Source organism: Symphalangus syndactylus, chromosome 19 (assembly GCF_028878055.3).
Source record: "Symphalangus syndactylus isolate Jambi chromosome 19, NHGRI_mSymSyn1-v2.1_pri, whole genome shotgun sequence".
Taxonomy (NCBI): Eukaryota; Metazoa; Chordata; class Mammalia; order Primates; family Hylobatidae; genus Symphalangus; species Symphalangus syndactylus.
In genome coordinates, this window is record NC_072434.2 from 16,735,176 (window position 1) to 16,758,380 (window position 23,205).

General features: G+C 42.4%; 1 protein-coding gene across 9 annotated transcripts in view; it reads right to left on the minus strand.

The window, feature by feature from the left end:
* Nucleotides 1-23,205, minus strand: part of SRGAP2 (SLIT-ROBO Rho GTPase activating protein 2) — a 253,770-nt gene that overhangs the window by 136,439 nt on the left and 94,126 nt on the right. For all 9 annotated transcript variants that reach the window (XM_055234718.2, XM_055234719.2, XM_063613643.1 and 6 more), the window contains exon 3: nucleotides 13,288-13,480. In XM_055234718.2, the coding sequence (XP_055090693.1) occupies nucleotides 13,288-13,480 (193 nt within the window). The remainder of the gene's footprint in view (nucleotides 1-13,287; nucleotides 13,481-23,205) is intronic.

Here is a 23,205-nt window from a genome sequence, read left to right on the forward strand (position 1 = left end):
TCAATACACCTAAGAAGCCAACCCTTTCTTAACTGTGCCTGCCTTCCTGGGTTTACCTTGCTCTGTTTTAGAGTCCACTCAATAGCCTGTGCTTTGTCTTCAAGGAAATCCATCTGAGGCATCATTTCTACCTGCACACTGCAGAAATCAATTCTGTACAACTTCCTCCTTTTGCTAAATCCCTGAGATGCTGCCTATAAATTCAAAAAATTTCAAGCATCAACAATAACCCCTACCCCCACCCTAGAACTTAGTTATGAACATCTGTTGTTTACAAGGGTTCGGGCTGAGAGCTGCCAGACTTGTTCTGCAACCTCTACTTTAACACAGAGGCTGCCAGGGAGGGATGTCTGAATTTCATGCAAGGATGCCCTGTCCCGACTGCTTAAGCAGGAATCAGCAAACACAGCTCAGCATCCTACTGTTGAAGATAATCCTAGTTTGTTCGATTCTTTTTCTAATCCTGGCTCTTTAACCAGCTGCACCCTAAATATATTAAGAAGCAGAACTGTGCTCATTGATTCTCCCTGAATTTAAAACCCAAGGAGCAATGACAGTGGAGATGTATAAAAGGAGGAGCTAGCAGAAAAGATGAACCTATTTCAACTCTGAAAAACCCAAACCCTACTTTTTTCTCATTCTCTCTAAATCTTTCATTAACAATGAGTCCTTCCCATGTCACACTGTTTCTTTTCAACGTGTGATACTTCTGTGCAGCGTAGGAATTAGATATTAAAGTCTTTACGTCAATTAACCAGGGAGCAAATCTAATTGAGAACATAACTATACTATCTTTTACCTTTCCCTGACTGAACCAAGTACAAGTCCCTCCTGAGTATTCCACCTTTCTTCTTTTCCTGGTGACTACTGGAACCTGCTTTAAATGGGGTGCTATTTTTAAATTCCTGTGCACATGTGTTCTTATTATTCTCTCTCAGCCTGCCCGATTTTCCCCATTTCAATTATAAAAGCATGTATGGCAGAGACTGTCTTTTCTTCTTATCTTGTAAACCCTCCCTCTTAACACAGTCAGCTCCCAATAAGATGACACAGCTTTTGCCTTGAAAAGAGAACTGGATCAAAGTAAATTCATTTAATTGGCTGCGAATTCCTGAGAATTAAAAATCCCAAGAACACATTGCCTACTAGTAGTTAGACACATTGCTTCCTGTGTCTGCTACAGAATTATTATGGGGTTTACAGGAGCAAAGAAAAGGAAAACTAAAAGCTCCCTGCACACTAGCACTGTTGTCAAGGAACGTGATCACTACTGTCTTTGCTCCATGGAGCTGAAAGCCTGAGGTGTGGCCTGCTGACATTCCAGTGGCAGATCCTAGGAGACACAGGAAACTCTCGGGAGTCTCCAGCATCCTCCCAATTGCTCATAAAAGCATATTTTGCTTCTGACCTGCCCTCTTATCATTCCCTACCCTAAAAGGAAGATATAAAGCCATTTATGCAGAAGCTTGGGAGCTTCTGTTTGGCCTCATGAAACAAACAACCCAGTAAACCACATACTGTTATGTTCATGACTAAGGTTTGTACTGCACTGGCCCTTGATGGTAGATACTGCAGGAGGCTGAATAGGACTGGCCTTCTTTTATTTGCCCAAGTCAAAATTGGGACCTGTGGGCCTCAACAGTATATCTTTATAGAAACTCAGCAATTTGGCAATAGGGCTAACTATTAACTCCAAGAGGACGAGAAAATCAGAGAGTGGTTGTATGACAAATGTCCTCCTCTTCATGATTATGAGCCTGGATCTAAAAGTAACCCACCCAGGTTGAACTATATGACACCTTACAGAACAAAACATAAAATTGCTGAGTTTTTATAGGGACTGACCATGCAATTACACAGAGTCACATAATTGCCTATGTCCTGTCCAGTGTAGCTGTACCATAAAAATCAGGGTAGGGGACGAATTTATCGTTCATGAGGGCCCACAGGGGTCTGAAGAAAATAGAAACTGACATATTACCCAGCCAGGCTTAGGAATACTTAACCCTGCACAAGGAATGACTAGTGCATCTAATATACCAGTGTTTTACCCAGTACAGCTGTGCTCAGGCCCAAATCCTGAGGATAGGGATAATAGTTGCTACTATTTACATTTACTATGTGCCAAGCACTGTCCTAAGTGTTTCACATATTATTGATTCACTTAACCAGCATAACAACTCCATAAGGTAGTTATGAATATTATCTTCATTTTGCAAACGAGGATACTGAGTTGATTAAAACCTTTCATCTAAAATCACACAGCAAGTGAGTGGGGGAAATCCAGGATTGTGAACCCAGGAAATCTGGTTCCCAGAACTTGTGATCTTAACTATCAGGGTTGACTCTTCTGCGGCTGATCTTAACTATCAGGGTTGACTCTTCCTGATAATTATATCAGCCACCATTTATTGAGCATCCATTAAGTCACAGACATTAGCTAGTGCTGTATATACATTATATATATTCTTAGAAGAACCCTTCAAGGTAAGTATTACTGTCAACATTTCACAGGTAAGAAACTGAGTCTAACAGGGGTTAAGTGACTTGCTTAAAGTCACAAGCTAGCAGTAGAAGAGACAAGATTCAGACCCAAGTTTTTCTAGCTCAAAGCTCTAGTTTTTTCCACACAAAGTCACAAAGCTTCCCAAAGAACTTTTAACTGAATTCTTTCTCTCTTCCAAAGACTGGATCACCCTGTCTTGCTGACTCCCAAATGGCCTTCTTGCGTCTCTTCCATTCTGCTTTACCCATGTGTGAGAAGTCCTCCCAACTCTTCCTCCAAAAAGGACTCAACCATGATCTAAGGTTCTACATGAACTGGGCCCATGCAAAACACACCAAAGAACCTTCTGTTAATTTCTGAACAAAGGCATCTTGAGCCATGGAGAAGGGAAGCCAACCCTTGCAACACCAGATGCTACATCTGGGCAAAATCTTTCCTGAGGGAACAAACAGCTCCCAAATATGTCCAAAATGAGTAAGTGACGCACTGGTCCCAGGAAGTCAGGGGTTCTCCCTCCCGGGAGCTTCATGTTTCCTGGTACTTTCCTTCTCAAGGTCACTCCATAAGTCAATGAGGAACTTTCTGGCCTTCCACCCTTTTCTGATTTGCAACCACAACTATAACATTTTCCATGGCCAACTGACTCTATGCTTTTCAACCCAATGTTATCCTGTGAGACTGGTGAATGACTTTGAACTCAACTCCAGGGGAGGAACCCATCCGCGGTAGTCATGTAACTACAGAGATGGTGCACATTCAAATAATGGGCCTGAAGCCGAGAACACAGGCTCTACAATAATTTTTCTTTAATTAATTGTGTGACTAACCTCCCACTGAAAGGAGTATTGCAGGCTGAATGTCTACCAAATTCTTAAGATACTTAGGCCCTGCTCCCTCACATCGCTTCCAATAGTGACACAACTGATAACCAGCCAAACAAGAAAGTGTACTTTCTATGTCTACCTCCTTGATATTCTGCTAATTTAATATTAGTGAAAATAGGAGATTTCTTACTCTTCTCTATGTCCAGTACTAAACCCAATTCCTGATACATAATTAGGTTCCCAAAATGTATACTCAATGATACACAAATAAATATATCATTTAAATTCCTTTATACTCTCTGTAATCTGAGTATCACAGATGACACAAAGGAAGTTTCCCCTTTGTTCTTCTAAACCCTTACTATTGGAAATCACAAATATTTCCACAGTTTCAACCATCCCCTCTCTGTGCACATGTGCAAATCTCTACCAACAGCCACAAAATCTTTGTAGCTCTGCATACAGCCATTCATTTTGTCAGCTACTAGAAATTTCCGCTTCAATACTCTTCCAACACCTGAAACTTAAAATCCAAAACCAAATTTCTCATATTTTACCCCTTTAAAAACAATTCCTTCTCCTAACTTCTGTTAAAAAAACTTCTAGATTTCAGCTGGGCACAGTGGCTTATGCCTGTAATCCCCGCACTTTGGGAGGCCAAGGTGTGCGGATCACCTGAGGTCAGGAGTTCGAGATCAACCTGACCAACGTGGAGAAGCCCCGTTTCTACAAAAAATACAAAATTAGCCTGGCGTGGTGGCGCATGCCTGTAATCCCAACTACTCAGGAGGCTGAGGCAGGAGAATAGCTTGAACCTGGGAGGCAGAGGTTGCGGTGAGCTGAGATTGTGCCATTGCACTCCAGCCTGGGCAACAAGAGCGAAACTCCGTCTAAAAAAAAAAACCAAACAACAACAACAACAACAACAACAACAACAAAACCCAAAAAAGCCCCTCTATTTCTTTTAAAGATACCATTAATTTATCAATCACCCAAGTCAAAAAGACACTTTACAGACCTCTTTCTTTTATGCTTCCAAGCTCACTTGAAACCTGAATCCCATCAGTCAGCAATTCCTGTAGATTCTTCCTGCACCAGGTGCTTTCCATCTGTCTCTAGACTGTAAGCTCTAGGAGTACAGGGGTGGGTATCTGGCATGTGTCTGGCACATGGTAAGAAGATATATATTTGCTAAATGGACAGAAGGATAAATTCCTCTTCTTTTCATTCCTACCATCCCAAACTAATTTAGATCCTTATGATCTACTGCAGCAACTGGTTTCCTTGGTCTCATGTTTCTTGTCATTTAGCAAACTACCACTAGGTTAATCTTCCTTAATCAGAGTTCATACCTATTTAAACCATCAGTGGTTTCCAGTGTCTATTGCATAGAGCCAAATCTCTAATCAAGAGTCAAGGCCCTCCACAATACAAACCTATCTACCTTTGTCCACTTCTTCCATATCCACTTATTCTCCCAGCTAAACCAGTCTACTCACTGTACCTCAAAAGTGCTTTGTTCTTTCTTCTAGCTGTGCCCCTTTTTCCTAGAATATCTTCCCCTCCCTCTCAAGAGCCATTTTCTTTAAAGCTTTGTTCAAATCTCATTTCCTTACTGAAGTTTCTCATTTCCTTACTGAGCCTCATCTCTTCTGCAGCATATACTTAGTACTTACTACATATAGCCTTATGTTGAAGATTTGTATTCTTGTATTTGAATTTAATTTCTCCCTGACTAGATTATAATTTCATATGGGAAATAACTACTCCTTTTATTTCTTTGGATCTCTGTCCTCTAAGAGTTTAGAACAAAACCTCTAAAATAGTCAACAAATATGTGTTGAGGAGAGAAAGAAGCTGGGAGAAACGCTGAAAAGATATTGACAGTGGGTTATAAAATAGCAGAAGGTCTCTGCAAGGAACACAGCAGGACAGAAATGTAGAAGTATTGCTCTAAAAACTCAACAGAAAAAAAAGCTACCTAAAAAAATGAGCTATTAAAAGCAGGAGATCAAAACCAAGTGAGCTATGACTGAAAGGTAATTTACAACAAATCTATTTAAAAAAAAAAAAAACAGCCAACGCATTATCAATTAGAGTCCTGCTGGGCCATATTAACACAGATTCCACTTAAAGGAGACAATCAAAGGCTCAGCAACAAATAGGAATATATTTATGCTCTTCAAGGAGCCAAAGAAAATGCAAGAACATCTTCCCTAGAAAGGCTTCCTACCCTCGCATAACACTTTATCACTGCTCTTAATCAAACCAGGCTGACAGAATTTCAGACATTAGCAGGGTCTTCCCACAATTCACAGGGATGGGGGAAGCCATGTTACCTGTCTTAAACAAAGCAGAATAACGTAGGGTCAAATAATCGCTACAGTTCTATCTGCGGCATCTCTCATTCTCTGGGGGAAGGAGAGGGATGGAACCAGAGGGTCAGACTGCAATGGAGTCAGAACTGTGCAGGCTTTAATGAGGATGTCTGCACTGAGCACAATGTGGGAGAGGACAAAAGGTGGGCAGGAGCAGAGCAGAGTAGGAAGCAAAGCCAAAGGGTGACAGCGTAATGGCTTCCAGGGGAGGAGGTGTCCAAAAGACGAAGAAAGCAGTTCAGCAGCGTCCATCCCTAAATGCAATCACTTAGAACTGTAAGAAAATAACCAACCTATCCCAGTATGAGTGGCTGAAACCTAGCCAGGGTAAGAAAGTGGCCTGGAAAAGGGTGAGATGAATCCATGTGGACCAAATTCAGCCCTGGCCAACCTGCTGCATCCCAAGTTGAATACTTTCCACGTCCCTGAGATGGGTCTGTCCAGAGTTGCTGCTGGCAGCTGCTCTCCTGGCAGTACAGGAAGACAAATTCATGGCATTGCTAGCCCAACAGCTGCTACAGCTCCGGGGGAGGTGATGAGTGCCCGCTGAGATGTTCTGGGCAGAGAATGAACTATTCTGGGACCAGTCCTAGAGTCAGCAAAATCAAGGCTACAGTTCACTGACTGAATGAAAATACAGTACTATTGTCACTCCAGAGACCTGGGAAACCAAGAGCACTTTCTCTGTCCCAGCTTCTTTGAATTCCATTGATTCTTGCCCTCACACTTGGCCCCATCTTGTCTATTTCCAAGGGTATGACCTCAGTTTCAGCCCACATTAACCTCACCACTGGACTCCTTTCTTAACAGGTCCTCCTCCTTCCAATCTCTCTGCTCCAATTGATCATATGCATCGTTGCCATAGTTACCCTTCGAAAGCACAGCTATAATTATGTTCCTTGCTCAAAAACTATCAATGGTCTCCCATGCTTACAGAATAAAGTCCAAACCCTGTCGCCTGGCATTCATAGACCTCTTTAATCTTCTGGCCCCTAACTTTTCCAGGTTTATTTCACTATCACATTTATAATTCCTGTTCTTCAGCAAAACAGATGAGTTATCCACCAGCCTTTGTTCTCACTTCTGTTAGCCTTTTCTAATACTGCTCTATCTAAAATGCTTCCTTTCCCATCTTTTCACCTTCTTTCTACAACTTCTCCATTGTCTCAACTGTATTAAGCTTAAAGGATCAATGCCTAGCATTGGCACTTTAATTTTTTCATCTCCCATCCATTGAACTTGACCTCCCTAAAGCCCTCTCCAGTCCCCCAATCAGAAGAAATCTCTCTTCTTTGTGCACCTGTGGCACTCTGTATGGATGGGTGGCCATGGTCTTTCCTACACTTGTCCTTTCATACACCATGAGAGATGCTGCTGATTGTCCCCCAATATTTCCCCTTCTTCTATATTAATAGAAACTCTATAGTCACCCAGAACAATAACTACACTTCCCAGCCTCCCTTGCAGTTCAGCATAACCATGTGACTAAGTTCTGGCCAGTCAGATATGAGTTGAAGAGGTGTGTGTGCCACTTCCAGAGTGCACCTTTAAAAATTAAGGCCATACCTGCCCCTTGTCCTGTTGCCTTTTCCTACTGGCTGGAATGAGAACATGGTGGCAGTGAGCCATCTTGGGTCATACAGAAAAGGATAACACTCTCGGGATGGAATAAGAAGCCTGACAGCCCTGGACGGCTAACACCTAGACTACGACATCAGAGAGAAATCAACCTCTATCTTGTGTATGCCATTATTACTTGGGGTCTATTACATCAGCCAAACTTATATCTTTACCAAATCAGACATGCCTAAGATGCCTTTCCTATGCCAAAATGTCAAATTTTCAGTTGCCAGCAAATGTTTCAAGCTTGTCTTAGTGATGCTGACTGCCAGGTACCAATTCTGTTTCAGCAGGATAGTTGTCTCTGCACAGCAATGCTTGTGCTGTGCACATATTTTAACACTTGGTTATCTTTTGCAACACAAAAATGAGTGGAAATGGAAAAACAAAAGTGCTGTTAGTAATGTTGCATTGAGAAGTAGAGGTCTCATCATTGTACTAAGATAAGGGCAGAACTCATCAGCTACGTGGACTCTTTAGGTATTCACTGAACTTGAGCAGGCAGGCCATGAGTTTAATTGTGGAAAAACAAACAGAACTAAAGACAAGGTATACAATGCTAAAAATATATCAGGTGAGGGATAATTCGGAATTTCACATACACACTTATTTATAATAATAGAACCTACCTACCCCACATAAAACTGTAGTTAGACATTCAACCATTTGACTTCTGTATACACTTTTAGGAATAAATTATGCATGAAAGTAGGATGTTGCCTGAGCCTCTCTTATTGAGTTTCTCACCACCTTGCATGTATAAAATGCATTCGTACATATGTTCTATCTCCTCTTCTACCAGGCTGTACCATATGAAATTGCCATTTTGCCTTACAAAAAAACCCAGCAATTTCATATGTTTCACCCTAAGAGATTGAAAATATTTGGGTTTGGGGCTCGTTTTAGTCATCTTTGCATCTCTCACAATACCTTATACATGAGAGAGTATCAGTAAGAAATTGCTCTTACAGATCTTCTACTTAAAACACTTCTAGTTCCATCGGACACCACTTTCCCACCTTACCTTCTATCCTTTGCCTTAAAAAACAAAACAATTCTCTCTCTCTCTCTTCAGGTAGCTTTTGCTTCTCCTCATAGTAACTTTTACTACCAATGCATAACTTTTATTCTCTAAGCCTGGGGTCCCGGATTTAGCTCTTTGTTCTCCTCTTTCTCTTCCCGGAATTCATATACTTTCATCTCTTCCACAATCACTTCTATCCTGAAGATTCTGCTAGCTATCCCCAGTCATAACCTCTTACCTCAGCAGTATGCCATCTCCACCTGGATACCTGATGGCCTCGTACTGCTCCACACCCAAAATGTTCAAAGTAGGATCACCATTCAAGATAGATCTTCCCTCAACACCCCCACTTCTATCGTGAATGCTACAATTCTTCTAGGTCACCAGGGTAGAGACACTGGGTAACCTCTGACTATTATGGTTCTATGCTTTATCCAGTCAGTTATCCAGTCCTATTTACTTTCTTGAATACCTTCTGAATATATTCCTACTTCCTTTCCACTCCCCCTACTTTTTTTTTTTTTTTGCTCTTACTTTGTGTGTAGATTACCCCGAAACCTTCCTCCCGGCCTTCTCTTTTCCTCATGTCTCTCTCCCCACCTAAGAACCCAGAGGACCCAATAAAATGCTGCCACACCCAATCTGAACTTCTCTGCTTGCTATCAAAGAGCTATCATTTGGGGTCTACTCTACTTATTTAACCTTATTTTCCACTGCTCTTGAAAACAGCTGCGTTCTCATAGCTCTACTGAAGCTCTTTTCACATTATACTATTTACATAGCTCTTTTCCCTGTTAACCAGGGATTTCTGTTTTTTTTTTTAGACACAGGGTCTCACTCTGTCACCCAGGCTGGTGTGCAGTGGTGCAGTCGTAGCTCACTGTAGCCTCCAACTCCTGGGGTGAAGCGATCTTCCCACCTCCCGAGAATCTAGGACTACAGGCGTGCATCATCATGCTGGGCTAATTTTTTATTTTTTGTAGAGATGGGTTCTTGCTATGTTGCCTAGGCTGGTCTCAAACTCCTGGCCTCAGGAGATCCTCCCATCTTACCCTCTCAAAGTGCTGGGATTACAGGCATAAGTCACCATGCTCCGCTTAAACAGGAATTCCTAAGTTTATGTTAGTTCCTATAGGAATCAACACAGAGCACAGTACTCAGTAGGTATTTAAAAGGAATTTGTTGAATAAGTAGACTGATTGTTACTCAGAATATGATCAGGCAAGAAGCTACTGGAGTAAACGAGCTATAAAGTGGAAAAGTTGCCCTCTTCCAGGTTCGTGTGCCACCTTGTATTAAATACTTTCCTTCCACAACACTTACCCGACTTTAAATTACATATCTAATTGTGTGATTTGTTAAATGCTCATTTCTTCATCTAAGTGCTAAGTGGAAGAGGCAGTTTGTTCCCTGCTACACTCCAAGGCACAAAGGAGTTCAAGGAATGTGCAATGGAAATCAGTTAGATGAATGTGTTAGGAATCTTCCCTTTAATAAAGCTGGATCCCACACTAGCCCCTACACCCTCTCATCACCAAATATTCCTGCTTCCTCTCACCTGCACCTACTGTTCTCTCCTCTGCTACACAAATCTACCTCTCAAGCCTAGGTCCCACCTGCTTCATGACAACTTTGCAGACTATTCCAGAACTTTAACCATCTCTGATCTCTCATCAGATCTATGTTGTACACAACACCAATGATCTCTTAATGAGATCATTACTGCTTTATGCTCTAATTGCTTCCTGTATTCTAAATCTTCTCTCCAACCACATAATGACTCCCTAAACTTCTCTTGTATTTTCCAATGCCTTGTACAAGCACAGAACTGGTCAGTCAATAAATACTCACTGGTTATTTGAGGAAAAAAATGTTGCCAAGTACCATCTTTATCAGAAAATAAATCAATTCTTCTAAACTTGGAGAAATCACCCTATTCCTAGTATGTGATCTTAATTAGAACAATTCAGATGACTTGGAGATTAACACATCTGAACCTTAATTTGTAACAAATACGTCCATAAGCTGAGAATATGATATAGTACTAAAAATCAAATGCTATTTTAAATTTAGGATGAGATTACCAACAGAATAAATCCAACTTTGAATCATTTTCTAAAGCAAATGATTCCTCCCCTAAGTCTTCATTTATCACATACTAAAATAACATTTTATTATCAGATGATTCTCTTATCATAAAGAGAATAAGACTTGGGAAAGATAAGAAACTCTGAGGAAAAAAACATCTGGAGGAAATTCTCATTCTGGCTTATTTTGAGATGTCATGTTCTCCTCAACCTTAACCCCATCTTCATTGCACAGAGCTGGCTTTTAAAGGATAATTTGTGTCCTGTATTATTAAGACAATAAACAGAAACAGAAAATGGGGAAAATAAGATACACTTGGCACTAATTCTTAAATTCATTTATTTATTTATTTATTTATTTATTTATTTATTTATTTTTTGAGACGGAGTCTCGCTCTGTCGCCCAGGCTGGAGTGCAGTGGCGCAATCTCGGCTCACTGCAAGCTCCGCCTCCCGGGTTCACGCCATTCTCCTGCCTCAGCCTCTCCGAGTAGCTGGGACTACAGGCGCCCGCCACCACGCCCGGCTAATTTTTTGTCTTTTTTAGTAGAGACGGGGTTTCACTGTGGTCTCGATCTCCTGACCTCGTGATCCGCCCGCCTCGGCCTCCCAAAGTGCTGGGATTACAAGCGTGAGCCACCGCGCCCGGCCCATTCATTCATTTATTTATTCCACAATATTTAGTGAGCATCTACTATACACCACATATTACAATAGGCACTGTGGGACACTAGAAGATCAAACAAACTTACACAGTCCACTAAGAGAAGATAACAGAAGGTAGATAGTGCTGAATGCCCTAAGAGAAGAACAAATAAAATGATGTAAGAATTCAGAAGATGGAGAACTTTCTTCCTTCTGGGAGAATCAGGAAAATTTCCTGGAACAGGGAGCACCTGAGATGGGTCTTAAGACATGGGCATGGCTTAGACATGCAAAGATGGAAAGACTGACCACATAACCTCAAATAACAGGATGCCAGTGACCCACTGGAATGAATGTTCTGTTTGGCTTGGGTATAGTGGAACAGAAACAAGAAATAAGGTTGGAAAGCTGTTTGAGGCTTTCCAGATGTAGAGGGGCTTAAAGACCAAGCCAAAAAGCATGCACCTTTGTGAATGGAACAGCATTTCCCAAATGTCAATGTGCACACAAATCACACGCTATGTTGTGGGATCTTGTTATAGTAGGACTGGAGTAGGACATGAGATTCTGCATTTCTAACGGTACAGATGATGCTGACGCTGAGAAACTACAATTTGATATCAAAAACATAGATGGGCTGGGTGTGGTGGCTCACACCTGTAATTCCAGCACTTTGGAAGGATGAGGTGGGAGGATCACTTAAGGCCAGGAGTTCGAGACCAAACTGGGCAACATAGCGAAACCCTGTCTCTACAAAAATTAAAATAAAATAAAAATAGCTGGGTATGATGGTGCACACCTGCAGTCCCAGCTACTCAGGAGGTAGGCTGAGGCAGGAGGATCACTAGAGCCCAAGAGTTTGAGGCTGCAGTGAGCCAAGATCATGCTATTGTACTTCAGCCTGGGTGACAGAGCAAGACCTTATCTCTAAAAATAATAATAATCATAATAAAAAGAACATAGACAATGGAGAGACATTGAAAGTTTTGCAGAAAGAAACTCTCTGATCGCCAGTGTGTTCCAGGAAGATTAACTCCGATCACAATGGAGCAGACAGATTGGAATGGAGAGAAACTGTAGACCAAGCTTGTCCAACCCACGGACTGTGGGCTGCATGGGGGCCAGGATGGCTTTGAATGCAGCCCAATAGAAATTTGTAAACTTTCTTAAAATATTATGAGGGTTTTTTTGCAATTTTTTTAAGCTCATCAGCTATTGCATTAGCATATTTTATGGGTGGCCCAAGACAATTCTTCTTCTTCCAATGTGGCCCAGGGAGACCAAAAGATTGGATACCCCTGCTGTGGACTGTTATCCTCAATGCTGGCTGTTCATTAGAATCACCTGGGAAGCTTTTACACCACCCTGTTACCCAGGCCTCACTCCCAGAGATTCTCATTTAATTGGTCTGGAGTGTGGCCCAGATTTCTGTATTTTTTTTAAAGTTCTCCAGGGAATTCTAATATGCAGCCAGGGTTGAAAATCTCTGCTATAGAAGATATGGTAAATACTGCAATCATTCAGGCAAAAAAGATGATGATCTAAACTAGGGCAATGGCTCTGGGAACCAAGTGAAGGGGCCAGCTGTATAAAATAAAGTAAATGTAGACGAAATAGACCTTAGCAACTGCCTAGACAGGGATTTAGATATAATGGCCTCAGCATCATTTATTTCTTCTAATTAAAGACAGTTTGGTGAAATGGTTAAAAATATAGACCCTGGAGCCAGACTGCCTGGGTTTGAATTCCAGCTCTACTATTTACTAGGGGTATGTGAGTGTGTGTGTGTGTGTGTGAGAGAGAGAGAGAGAGATATTAAGATAGACCCTGAGTTAAGCCCCTTAACCTTTTTATGCCTCAGTTTCCTCATCTATAAATTGGGGATAATAACAACCGTCATATGGAGTTGTTGCTGGGATTAAGCAAGCTAACATATATGTAAAGCCCTTAGTAGCATGCCTGGCAACAGAGCTATAAACAGGTTTGCTGTTATTATTAGCATGGTTCATCATCTACTCTCATCTCTACGAAATGTTGAATTGCACATAAGACTGATCTGGAAAACGAGAAGTCCTTGAGGGCTTTCAACCAATCTGAAGCCAGGGGCTCCTGAATCCAGCTGGGTCTAAGTGGGGTACCCTGCCCCCTTCCACCCTGGACCCCATTCCAAGGTCTCAGAGAGTAACAGCCACAGAGCCCCTACTTGAATTGCTGGTCCTTGGTGCTGCGTGTCTTGGCCAGGAAGCGTTCTGCCAGCTTCTCCAGGTTGCGGGAGTAGTCCATCTCAATCTCTGCCTTCTTTCGGAAGAAGTCCTGGAGGTCCTGCAACAGTTGCACCCGAAGCTCACACTGCTGGTCCAGGCATTTCATCTGCTCTGTGAGCTGAGCACGGATCTCTACAAAAAAAAAAAACAAGAGAAGACAGTCAGAAAGACAGCCCTAAATAAACCACCATGCATGCCAATATTCACCCACCTTCTATTTATTTATTCCCCGTGCCCTGGGAAATTGAAAGCCCTGAACAAAAAAGCCTAAAGTCTAAACTGGCCATACAATGTGAGGCACCTCCAAAAATGCCAACCCTTTTTACACCATTAAAGAACATTGTGAACCAGGAATCTGCTGAATCACTTAGGAGAAGCTGCTTATTAGAAATAATAACATTCCTACCTACCATTTATATTACTATGTTTCTAGTGGCACAGAGCCAGAATCTGGGTTGTCTTCTGGCAGAGGGCCCAAATGAATTATCACCCCAACCATCCTATGAGGGAGGTACTACCTCATCCCCATTTTAAAAATGAAAAAATGGAGTTTCAAAGAAGTCAAACTTTTAAGTGGTGAAGCTGGGATTCAAACCCCAAGAGACTGACTTTAGAGCCCATGCTCCTACTTTTTGCATTTTTCCCCATCATTTCAAAATGTTGTTTAGCATCTTCATGAAGTAGGATGAAGGTCAGGATATTTTAATGGAGATAGAAAGAAAATCTCCCAAGGTCAAATGGTAGCAATCAAAACAAAACAAGCACAATAACCTCTGGGCAAGCAAACCATTCACTGTCAATCAGAGTTCACAGTTTCCAGTATCACAGAATGAACATCATTTTTTAAGAAGACTTGGAAAGAGATTTTTTTCACTAACAAATATCACTCATATCTGTGTTGATTAATCTTCATAGATGCTGAAGTGCCTCTATAGTGTCACAGCTAGAAATACTTCTGGTTAAGCTCTAGCATGCAGATTTCTGGCTGGTCAGGGTCCTTATATGGAGCTAGCAAACACTCTCTCTGGAATTGCTGCAAAGGCAGCTACAGATGCGACCAGATCTGCCTCAAATGCAGCACTGCGTTTGTTACTGACAAGAGACCTGGCACTCACAGGAAGCAGTCTGCCAAAGCCAGACTGATTTTCAGCTCAGAGAAGGCTTGCAGTGTGTATCCTGCTGAAGTTATGTCCCAATCCCCATCTGAGTCAGAATGGAGCCATTTCTTTCATCCTTTCCCTCTGCAAGCCTGCTCAGCTCCAAACGCATTAGGATGTGACAGTGACTCCAATCCCACAGAAAAGGAGCACCTATACTATGCCTTTCCTTATGCGTGCCCCAAATTCATTCCCAAATAGTACAGTTGTAACAGTGCTTTCTGTCTATGCTATGTAATGCTATGTAATGCATCATTATGGGGAGAGGGGGTCTAGAGTGTTCACGTGAGCTGCAGATAAATCAGAGGCAAATCAGGATCAGAACTGTGATGCTGAAATGTTCTTGAAGCAATGAGGATGGGTAAATGGTGCATTTAGCTTTGCCTTAAAGTAGTTGAGGCTCCACAATCTGTCCCCATCTACATTTTTGTTTCTGTTTTTACAAATATCAATGTCCTTTGCAGATGATCTCAGGTGATCTGTAAGCGCAATTCTCACCCTCTTCATCCTCATCTCTCTCCCTGTCAACCACCAATGCCAACCAGCCCTGCAGTAACCTCACCTGAACTGAAACTGAGCTCCGGAGGATTGTTTCAAGCGGACAGAAGGCTGTGCAGAAAAGCTGCCTACCTAATCACTCATCAAAGCTCTCTTGTTCTGTGTTTTACAGAGTCTGATTACAAGGGTACTGGGGGTAAAGATCTGCAGAGGTTATGTCAGGCATCTGGTTCTTGCCAGGGATTTCTGGGTCTCTTAAAGGGAACAGCCCTTGTTGAGACTATTCCTGTAGGCATCTGTGCCCCTTCAATATATTAGTGAAAAGCTGATAGTAATAGTCATTGGGTGGGCAGACTGTACATTGAGAAGGCATTCAGAATGCTTACTAATATTACTTAAATTTCATCCATTAAGTAAGAACCAAGACCTATTTAGGGTGGAAAGGCTTTCCAGGTACTGAATCAGTAACAGATGTACAGGGGATATGGATGGGCAGTAAGGCTGTCAGGTCCCTCTGAGTCCCCTGTAATGCACTTAAGAATTTACCTCAGTAATCTCACTCACCAGGGGAATAGAAAGGAACAGTTAGTTGGATGACACCCACTCTCTGCCAAAAAAAGAGAGGACAAGGCAAAATCCCATGAAGTTCCAGAAGTAGGCCACTCCAGAGTTAGCCTGTCCAAGGAACGAGTACTTAATAGGAGGCCATCTCATTTAATTCTCACAGGTAGTCTGTAAGGTATCCACAATTATCCTGATTACACTAAGGAGAAAACTGAAGTAAGACTCTTTAAGTAATTTACCAAAGGGTCCACAACTATGCAAGTGAATGAAGCTGGAGCTAAATTAAGATTTGTCTGACTTGTCAAAGAGGTTAATAGTAGGTCAGAGAAACAAAAACAAGAGAAATAGAACACCAGTTTGGAGTCTCTGAAAGTATCTCTGGGTAAATCACAGTGACCATGACTCTTACTCCTGGAACATCGCCTTTTCCACTTTCCAGCTGAGAGTTGATTCAGGCCCCTAAGACAGGTTTGGACTTGCCCACCGACTGATCAGCTAGCTATGTGTCAATCTGTCCACAACCAGACTGGATCCCTTCCCCACTTCCTAGATCTACTCTACAGGACAGCTTAGGGGGAAGTGTTTTCTTGTCCTTTGAGTACAGCCTGAGGTTTACCAGGAAGCCCAGAGGACAGAGACAGTGAGAAAGCAATATCCCCACCCCTGATCCAGGAAAAAAAAGAGGCTCTGTTAATAGATACCACCTGCCAGTGTGGTTTATTTGTGATATGACACCACGAGCATCTCCCCTCCCTCACTACTGGCCAAAAAGAAGAAGAGGAAGAAGAAGAAGGAGGAGAAGGAAGGAAGAAAAGGAGGTGGAGAAGGAGAAGGAAAAGGAGGAGAAAGAAAAAGAAGAAAGAGAATGAAGAAGGAAGAAGGAAATAGAAGAAAGAAGAAAGAAGAAGATGCCTCCCTTGTTACCATCTTCAAAGCATCCATACAGGCATTAAGGGAAATTCTAACTACTCTCACTCTTAGGCGTACAGCTCCAAGACAGAACAATTGTTCTATCCAGGGCAAAATGTGCTGCCTTAGGCGCTGCTGCTGCTGCTGCTCCTACAAAGACAAACAATGGTCCCCAAGAAGGCAGCTATGCTGGCCCCAGTCCCCGTTCATGCACACAAGGGGCAGGAAACAATGGGTCACTGAATACCAGCACTCCTGGGCCATGTGCCCAAGCTGGAGGCCCCTCTGAACCCTGGCCTATCAACAAACAAAAGGGCAGAAAGAAGAAAGAGGCAATTTAAACACATAGAGGAACTCTTCACAGTTCCCTCGTGTGTTTAGGCGATCATGCATGTGCACATTATGTGTGCACACTATGTGTGCACACTCAAAGACTCACACCACTCATACCACTTACACCATGCTTCACGATACCAACTCAAGAAGGCTTTACACATCTGGTTTACAGTTGGATGAGAATTCTTGGGAGCTATGGAGATGGTGGGGTCCTTGCCAGTTCCTTCCCTAGAAATACATGGGAAGAAGCCAAGCTCTCACTTTCTAGAAGCAGCTATATCTTAGGGGTACAAAAGAATTCCCTGGCTATTCACAAAGCCAAAGTACTAAGGTCGCCATGAGCCACCTGGAGTGGCCTCCCCTGAGCGCCCAGTAGAGCCCATTTATTCAGCAAATCTTACTGAGCCTCTCCTGTATGGAGGCACTGTGCTAGGTGATGGTGACAAAGGAGGAAAAGACAGGTCTAAGCCCTGTCTAAAGAGGCATGGCTTGACAAAGAAGAGAAACGACAAGAGAACACAAAAGTCCTATTGTTTCTGCTTTAAATATTCTTTATTATAACAAAGCTGTGGTAATAAGCCCCAACCTGAAGATCTAAGATTTAAAAACCATCAATAGTGGAAAGAAATCACATAACAGGGCTAAGAAAAATCCAATGTCCTCTAACATTTTTTCTTATTATGTTTTTTAAAAATGACACTTGAATAAAAATTGCAGCTTCCCTTGCAAGAGGAACCCAATTTTTTTAAAAGGTTCCTGAGAATCAGAGTTGACCTCTGGTTGATATTTCATGCAAAGATTCAAGACAAATTTAAACCTCCCTGTTTTGAAATTAAGATAGTGATGATTGTTGCTCAACCTTGTGAATATGTTTAAAAAATTGAATTGTACACTTTAAAAGAGTGAATTTTACAGTATGTGAATTATATCTCACTGAAAAACACAGATTAAAAAATTTAACCCCACCACATAGCATATTCTGTTGAGCACCATCTGCCAGTGAAGGGGAAAATAACCCAACAAACAGGAACCAAAAGGAGGAACGGATTCTTGGTTTCCATTTCCCCGTGTGTATGAATTAGACGAATTCTGCATTGACTATTCCTAAAGCAAATCTTGGAAGCTGCCCCTCTGGGCCGTAGGCTTGGCCATGACATTGAACTCCACTGGCAGATCACCATTTCCAAAGGATGTCAGATAAAGACCTGCCAGGGAGTGTTTTTATATGTGAATTCAAATCCAGGATCACCAGACACACCCATGAAGCTTCCCCTGGGAAATGCTGCCTCCTTGTCCATGCTTGGCCACAGCTGAGACACTAACTACACTCGTCCTAGTATTTAGAAAGAGGCTTATCTCCTTTTTAGAAAGATGCTGAAGGGTCTCAATAAGCATGCAACTGGAAGAAAAACCAGCCCTAATAGGATACTGATCATTTAACAAAAACAGGCAGGGCCCTGCCACACTGACAATCATGTAGACTCCAAATTACAACACCTGCCAATGCAGATGACACAGTCCTCTGAAAACTGCCCTCACTTCAGAGAACATCCAGGGAATTCATCAGTCAGCAGAGTACAGGGGGTGAGGGAGTGGGGGTGTTCAGCCTATTGCTTTCAATCCAGAGATCCCTTTCTTTCCTCCTTTCAAAATTCATCTTCTTCAGGAATTTTCTCTGATTAAGTCATGAATACCACATTTCTAAGGAGAAAATGGGGGAGGAAGGGCAGGCCAGGAGACAGATGTAATCTTTCAGGAGCGTCACACAGTCATGTCCTTCCTTTCTCCTTGATGTGCCAGCACCCAGGGGGCAGGAGCTGCATCTCCCACAGGCTCTGTTGCCAGCACGCGGAGCAGAAGATCAGCCCGCACTCCCCACTGGGAACCTGGTCTGACTGCCGGTCTTTTTCCACCCAATCTGCCTCACCTGCTTTTAGCCCCTTCACAAACACATGATGTCACCTCAGCCATCTCAGGAATATTAATTCCTAGTACCTTTCCAGAGAATGTTACATAAGAATACAATTGAGGCTTTCAGGCTCTACCCTCCGTATCTCTTACCAAGACTTCTTATCGCAACAGTAATCAGCCCCTCTCAAAACTGTTCCTCAGGAAACAAAATACCAGAATGCCCTGCCAAGTCTTGCTCTCTACTCTGCTAGTTTGCCTTTCTATGAACTTAGTAAAGGGAGGACTCAAAACTCCTTGCTGGACAGATGTGAGAACCAAAGCTCAGAGCAGCAAAGGGGATTGACCAAGATCACACAGCTATTTAGTTGCAGATCCAAGACTGAAATCCAAGTCGCTGAGTTCCCAATGTCCTTTCTTACTTTTACTTACTTTTATTGCAAACATCTATTTGAGTGCCTTCCAGGTGCTCTGGGAATACAGACAAAAAGTACTTCCTCAAAGTTAGCAGGGTAGTGGAGAAGAAAGAAGAAAAAATGGTAACAAACAAGGTTAAATAATAATAAACAAATGAGTATGCGCACAGAGCAGAGAGAGAGACACAGCACCACCCTCAATGTGTTATATGTGCTATAATACATCTTCAGTGACTGACATTACTTATCTATGAGTAGTCAGTTTCCAAGAAAAGGCCATCAAGATACTTTCAGTAAACTAGGAAACAGCAAATATTCTTCCTCAAAGAGTGTGACTGATAGTCTTTTTCCGCATTACTTTACTCTATTAAGCAAGGCACAAACCAGGCCAGGCACAGTGGCTCACGCCTGTAATCCCGGGACTTTGGGAGGCTGAGGTGGTCCGATCACTAGAGCTCAGGAGTTCGAGACCAGCGTGGGCAACATGGCAAAATCCCATCTCTATAAAAAATTGTTTAAAGTTAGCTGAGAGTGGTGGTGCATGCCTTTAGTCCCAGCTACTTGGGAGGCTGAGGTGGGAGGATTGCTTGAGCCCAGGAGGTCAAGGCCACAGTGAGCCGTGATTGTGCCACTATACTCCAGCCTGGGTGACAGAGCAAAACCCTGTCAAAAAAATAAATAAATAAGCACAACCAACCAACAAATAGCTATTGTTTCTGAAATAATTGTTTTTCATTCCTTATATCCATGTTTTCCCCACTCTTGGTCCACATGCTTTCAGTAAAACGATTCCACCCCTGCCCTCTCCAAAGATAGTGTGCTTTCTGAAATCCAGGCCTTGGCTGGGAGATGGAAGACCTGGGGACAAAGAGAGTGTGACACTGCCACTGCCATCTTGCTACAGTGAGTGGAAAGCCCATTTGAGAATGGAGTTGGCCCAGAGAAGCAGAGCTGAGAGATGGGGAGAAGGAAACACGAGTTTCTGAATGAAGTCACGATGAGAAGCCAGCCCTATCCCTGGACCTTTCAGTCACACAAGTCAATTCATTCAATTTTCGCTTAAAACACTTTGCCTTAGGCCAGGCACAGTGGCTCACACCCGTAATCCTAGCACTTTGGGAGGCCCAGACGGGAGGACTGCTTGAAGCCGGAAGTCTGAGACCAGCCTGGTTAACATAGCGAGACCTCATCTCAAAAAAATAAAATAAATAAAAAATATATAAAAAAGAAACAAAAAAACCACTTTGCCTTGGATTTTTGGTCCCTTGCAAAGGGGCTGTAATGGATAAAGTGAGGATTTCTGAAGTATGAAGGTCCCTGTTCTCAAGAACTTACAATCTAATTGTGAAAACATGATCCAAATATACATTTCAAAATTTTACTTAACAATTCATATTACATAATTGCACAAGATATATAACTATATAGTATAGAAATCATGTTATTGTATACTATAAGGACATGAAATTAAGAATAAATACTACAATGAAAGTGTTGAAAGCTCAGGAAGATCGGTGGGGAATCCCGTTACTAAAGTCAGGCTTCTGGAGGTAGTCTAAACTTCTTGAAGAGAAGAAATTTGGTCGAGCATGGTGGCTCACACCTGTAATCCCAGCACTTCGTGAGGCTGAGGCAGGCAGATCACGAGGTCAGGAGTTTGAGACCAGCCTGGCCAACATGGTGAAATCCCGTCACTACTAAAGATACAAAAAATTAGCCAGGGATGGCGGTGCACACCTGTAATCCTAGCTACTTGGGAGGATGAGGCAGGAGAATCGCTTGAACCCAGGAGGCAGAGGTTACAGTGAGCTGAGATCACACCATTGCACTCCAGCATGGGCGACAGGGAGAGACTCCGTCTCAAAAAAATAAAATAAAAAAAGAAGAATAAATTTGTCTGTTCAGTTGACTAATGTACTTGTGGGACCCAGAACAACACCTAGCATTATAGTAGGCCTCCAAGTTTGTGGAAGGAAGGCAGGAGAGGAGAAAGAGAGAGAGAGAAAGGGGAGGAAACAGAAATCTGAAGTAGTATTCTGAGGAAGGGTAGGATTTCAGTAAATGAAGGGTGAGGACAGGATATTCCAGAGTAATAGAAAACGTACACCAAGAGATGGGAATGTTTGAGTGTGGCCTCTCTGTGGGGTAGGGAGGAGGACGTCCTTACTGGAACAAAAGGTGGCACTGAGGCTTGGTCAAAGATAAAGGTGAAAGGGGAGGAATAGCTCCAAAGGCCAATAGAGTACTTTGGATCTCAAGCAGCCAGAAATGGAGCTGGTAAAAGTTTGTGTCATGATGAATGTAATAAATGGAGTTGAAGAAAGAGCACAGTGAAGGAAGTCTGCTGGATGGAGTCCTATGCTGTCTACACGAAGAAATGGCGTGAACATTAATGAGCAATACAAGCTGAATGGTAGAGAGGTCAAAATGAGTAGGAGAATTCCATGAGTGGAAAATCCCTGCACATACCAACACCAATCATTAGCAATAACACATACTTTAGAGCCCATGACTCTATAGTGTGATTCCAAACCATCCTTCCCTTCACAGTAGTCAGCAAACTGGAGCCATAGGAGACATGCTTGGGTTCAAAGGTAAGACAGTAATCTTGGTGGGAGGAAGGGGGTAGTGGGGGCAGTTGTGACTGGAACCCTGGCCTCCCTGGCTTTCCTTTTGACTGTAGTTTTCTCTGATGGACTTTAAACATGGCCATCTTCAAAATTGTCTGCCCTGTGTGGTAGATTATTCCAAAGCTATGAAAGAAAGAACCACTCCTCCCCTTACATTAACTCCACACTACCTAAAAACAATGCATGCACCTTTGGTAACAAAGAGAAACCAGCCAGTAGGAAAGAGAAGAAGAAAAATGGCCCTACAAGTTTCCAAAGGACGTTCAGTCATCATTAACTTTCCAGCCAAGTGAATGCACAGAAGGCAATCTCATAAAGCCAATGAGAGGGATATCTCAATGAACTTTAATCATCGCGACTGCTCTGGCAGGCCGCCTTAGTTCTTTCAAGTGACTCAAAAACAAGTTAAAGACAAAAGGCTCCCAAATGAAAAAGCTGCCAAATCAAATGCCAAAGTAGTAATTTTAGCTCCTAGGTCTTGCCTGAGATGTTTAAGAAACAGAATTTTCAAGGTCCAAAATTTAGAATTAACTTGTACCACAAACTAAAGACACAGGATATGAAGACCAGCAGCTCCTCTGGGAAATGTCACCTAGTCTGATGCTCCTGATTCATTGCTAGTGACAAGCTGCAAGTCAGTTCCCAAGGACCATGATAATCAACCAACAAACCCAGCAAATATTTATCTAACACCAACTCTGTGGGAAGATCTGGGTGATGAATCATTGGAACATACATGAAAATGTAAGATATTTACACAAGAAAATGTAAGACAGTCTCTTACTTTCAAGGAGCTTACAATTGAATTGGAGAAAAGGAGGACTAAATGCAAAAATATTTAAGAGTATAAGACTGGCATCCTAAGTGACAAAATTATGGTCCCAGACTACATTAAGAGAGGAAGAAATCAGTAAAATCTAGCATGGACCTCTTGAGACCTTGGATAGGGAAGGATTTAAACAGAAGCAAGGGGGATGACAGATGAAGGGTTGTAGTTAGCAAAGCAAAGTCAAAGAGGCTAAAATGGGCAGATGAAGCTCAGGAGGCTGTGAGAAGCCTTGTGACTTGAAGGTTCACACAGAAGAGTATGAAGAGAAGGGGCAGATAAGCAGGCCAGGGCCAGCAGAGAGGGCCCTGTCTGCCTGATGAGCAGAACAGATACAAACACAGTTCTAAAGGGCTCTGTAAACTCTGGACAAAGCAAAATGACAGTCTTGAAAAGCAGGACAGCCCAAGAAGAGTCAAAGCTCAAGGAGAATCAAAATCCAAGAAATTTCCTACCAAACAATTCCTGAAAAGACCAAATGTCAGTTCAAACATGTCCACTCTCTTAGAGGACAATGGCACACTGTATGTGCTCAAGGCTCCAACACAATCGAGCTGAAAACAAACCAGATCAATATTAAAATCCAGACCCTAAGTTCCTGTAGAGCTGGCTC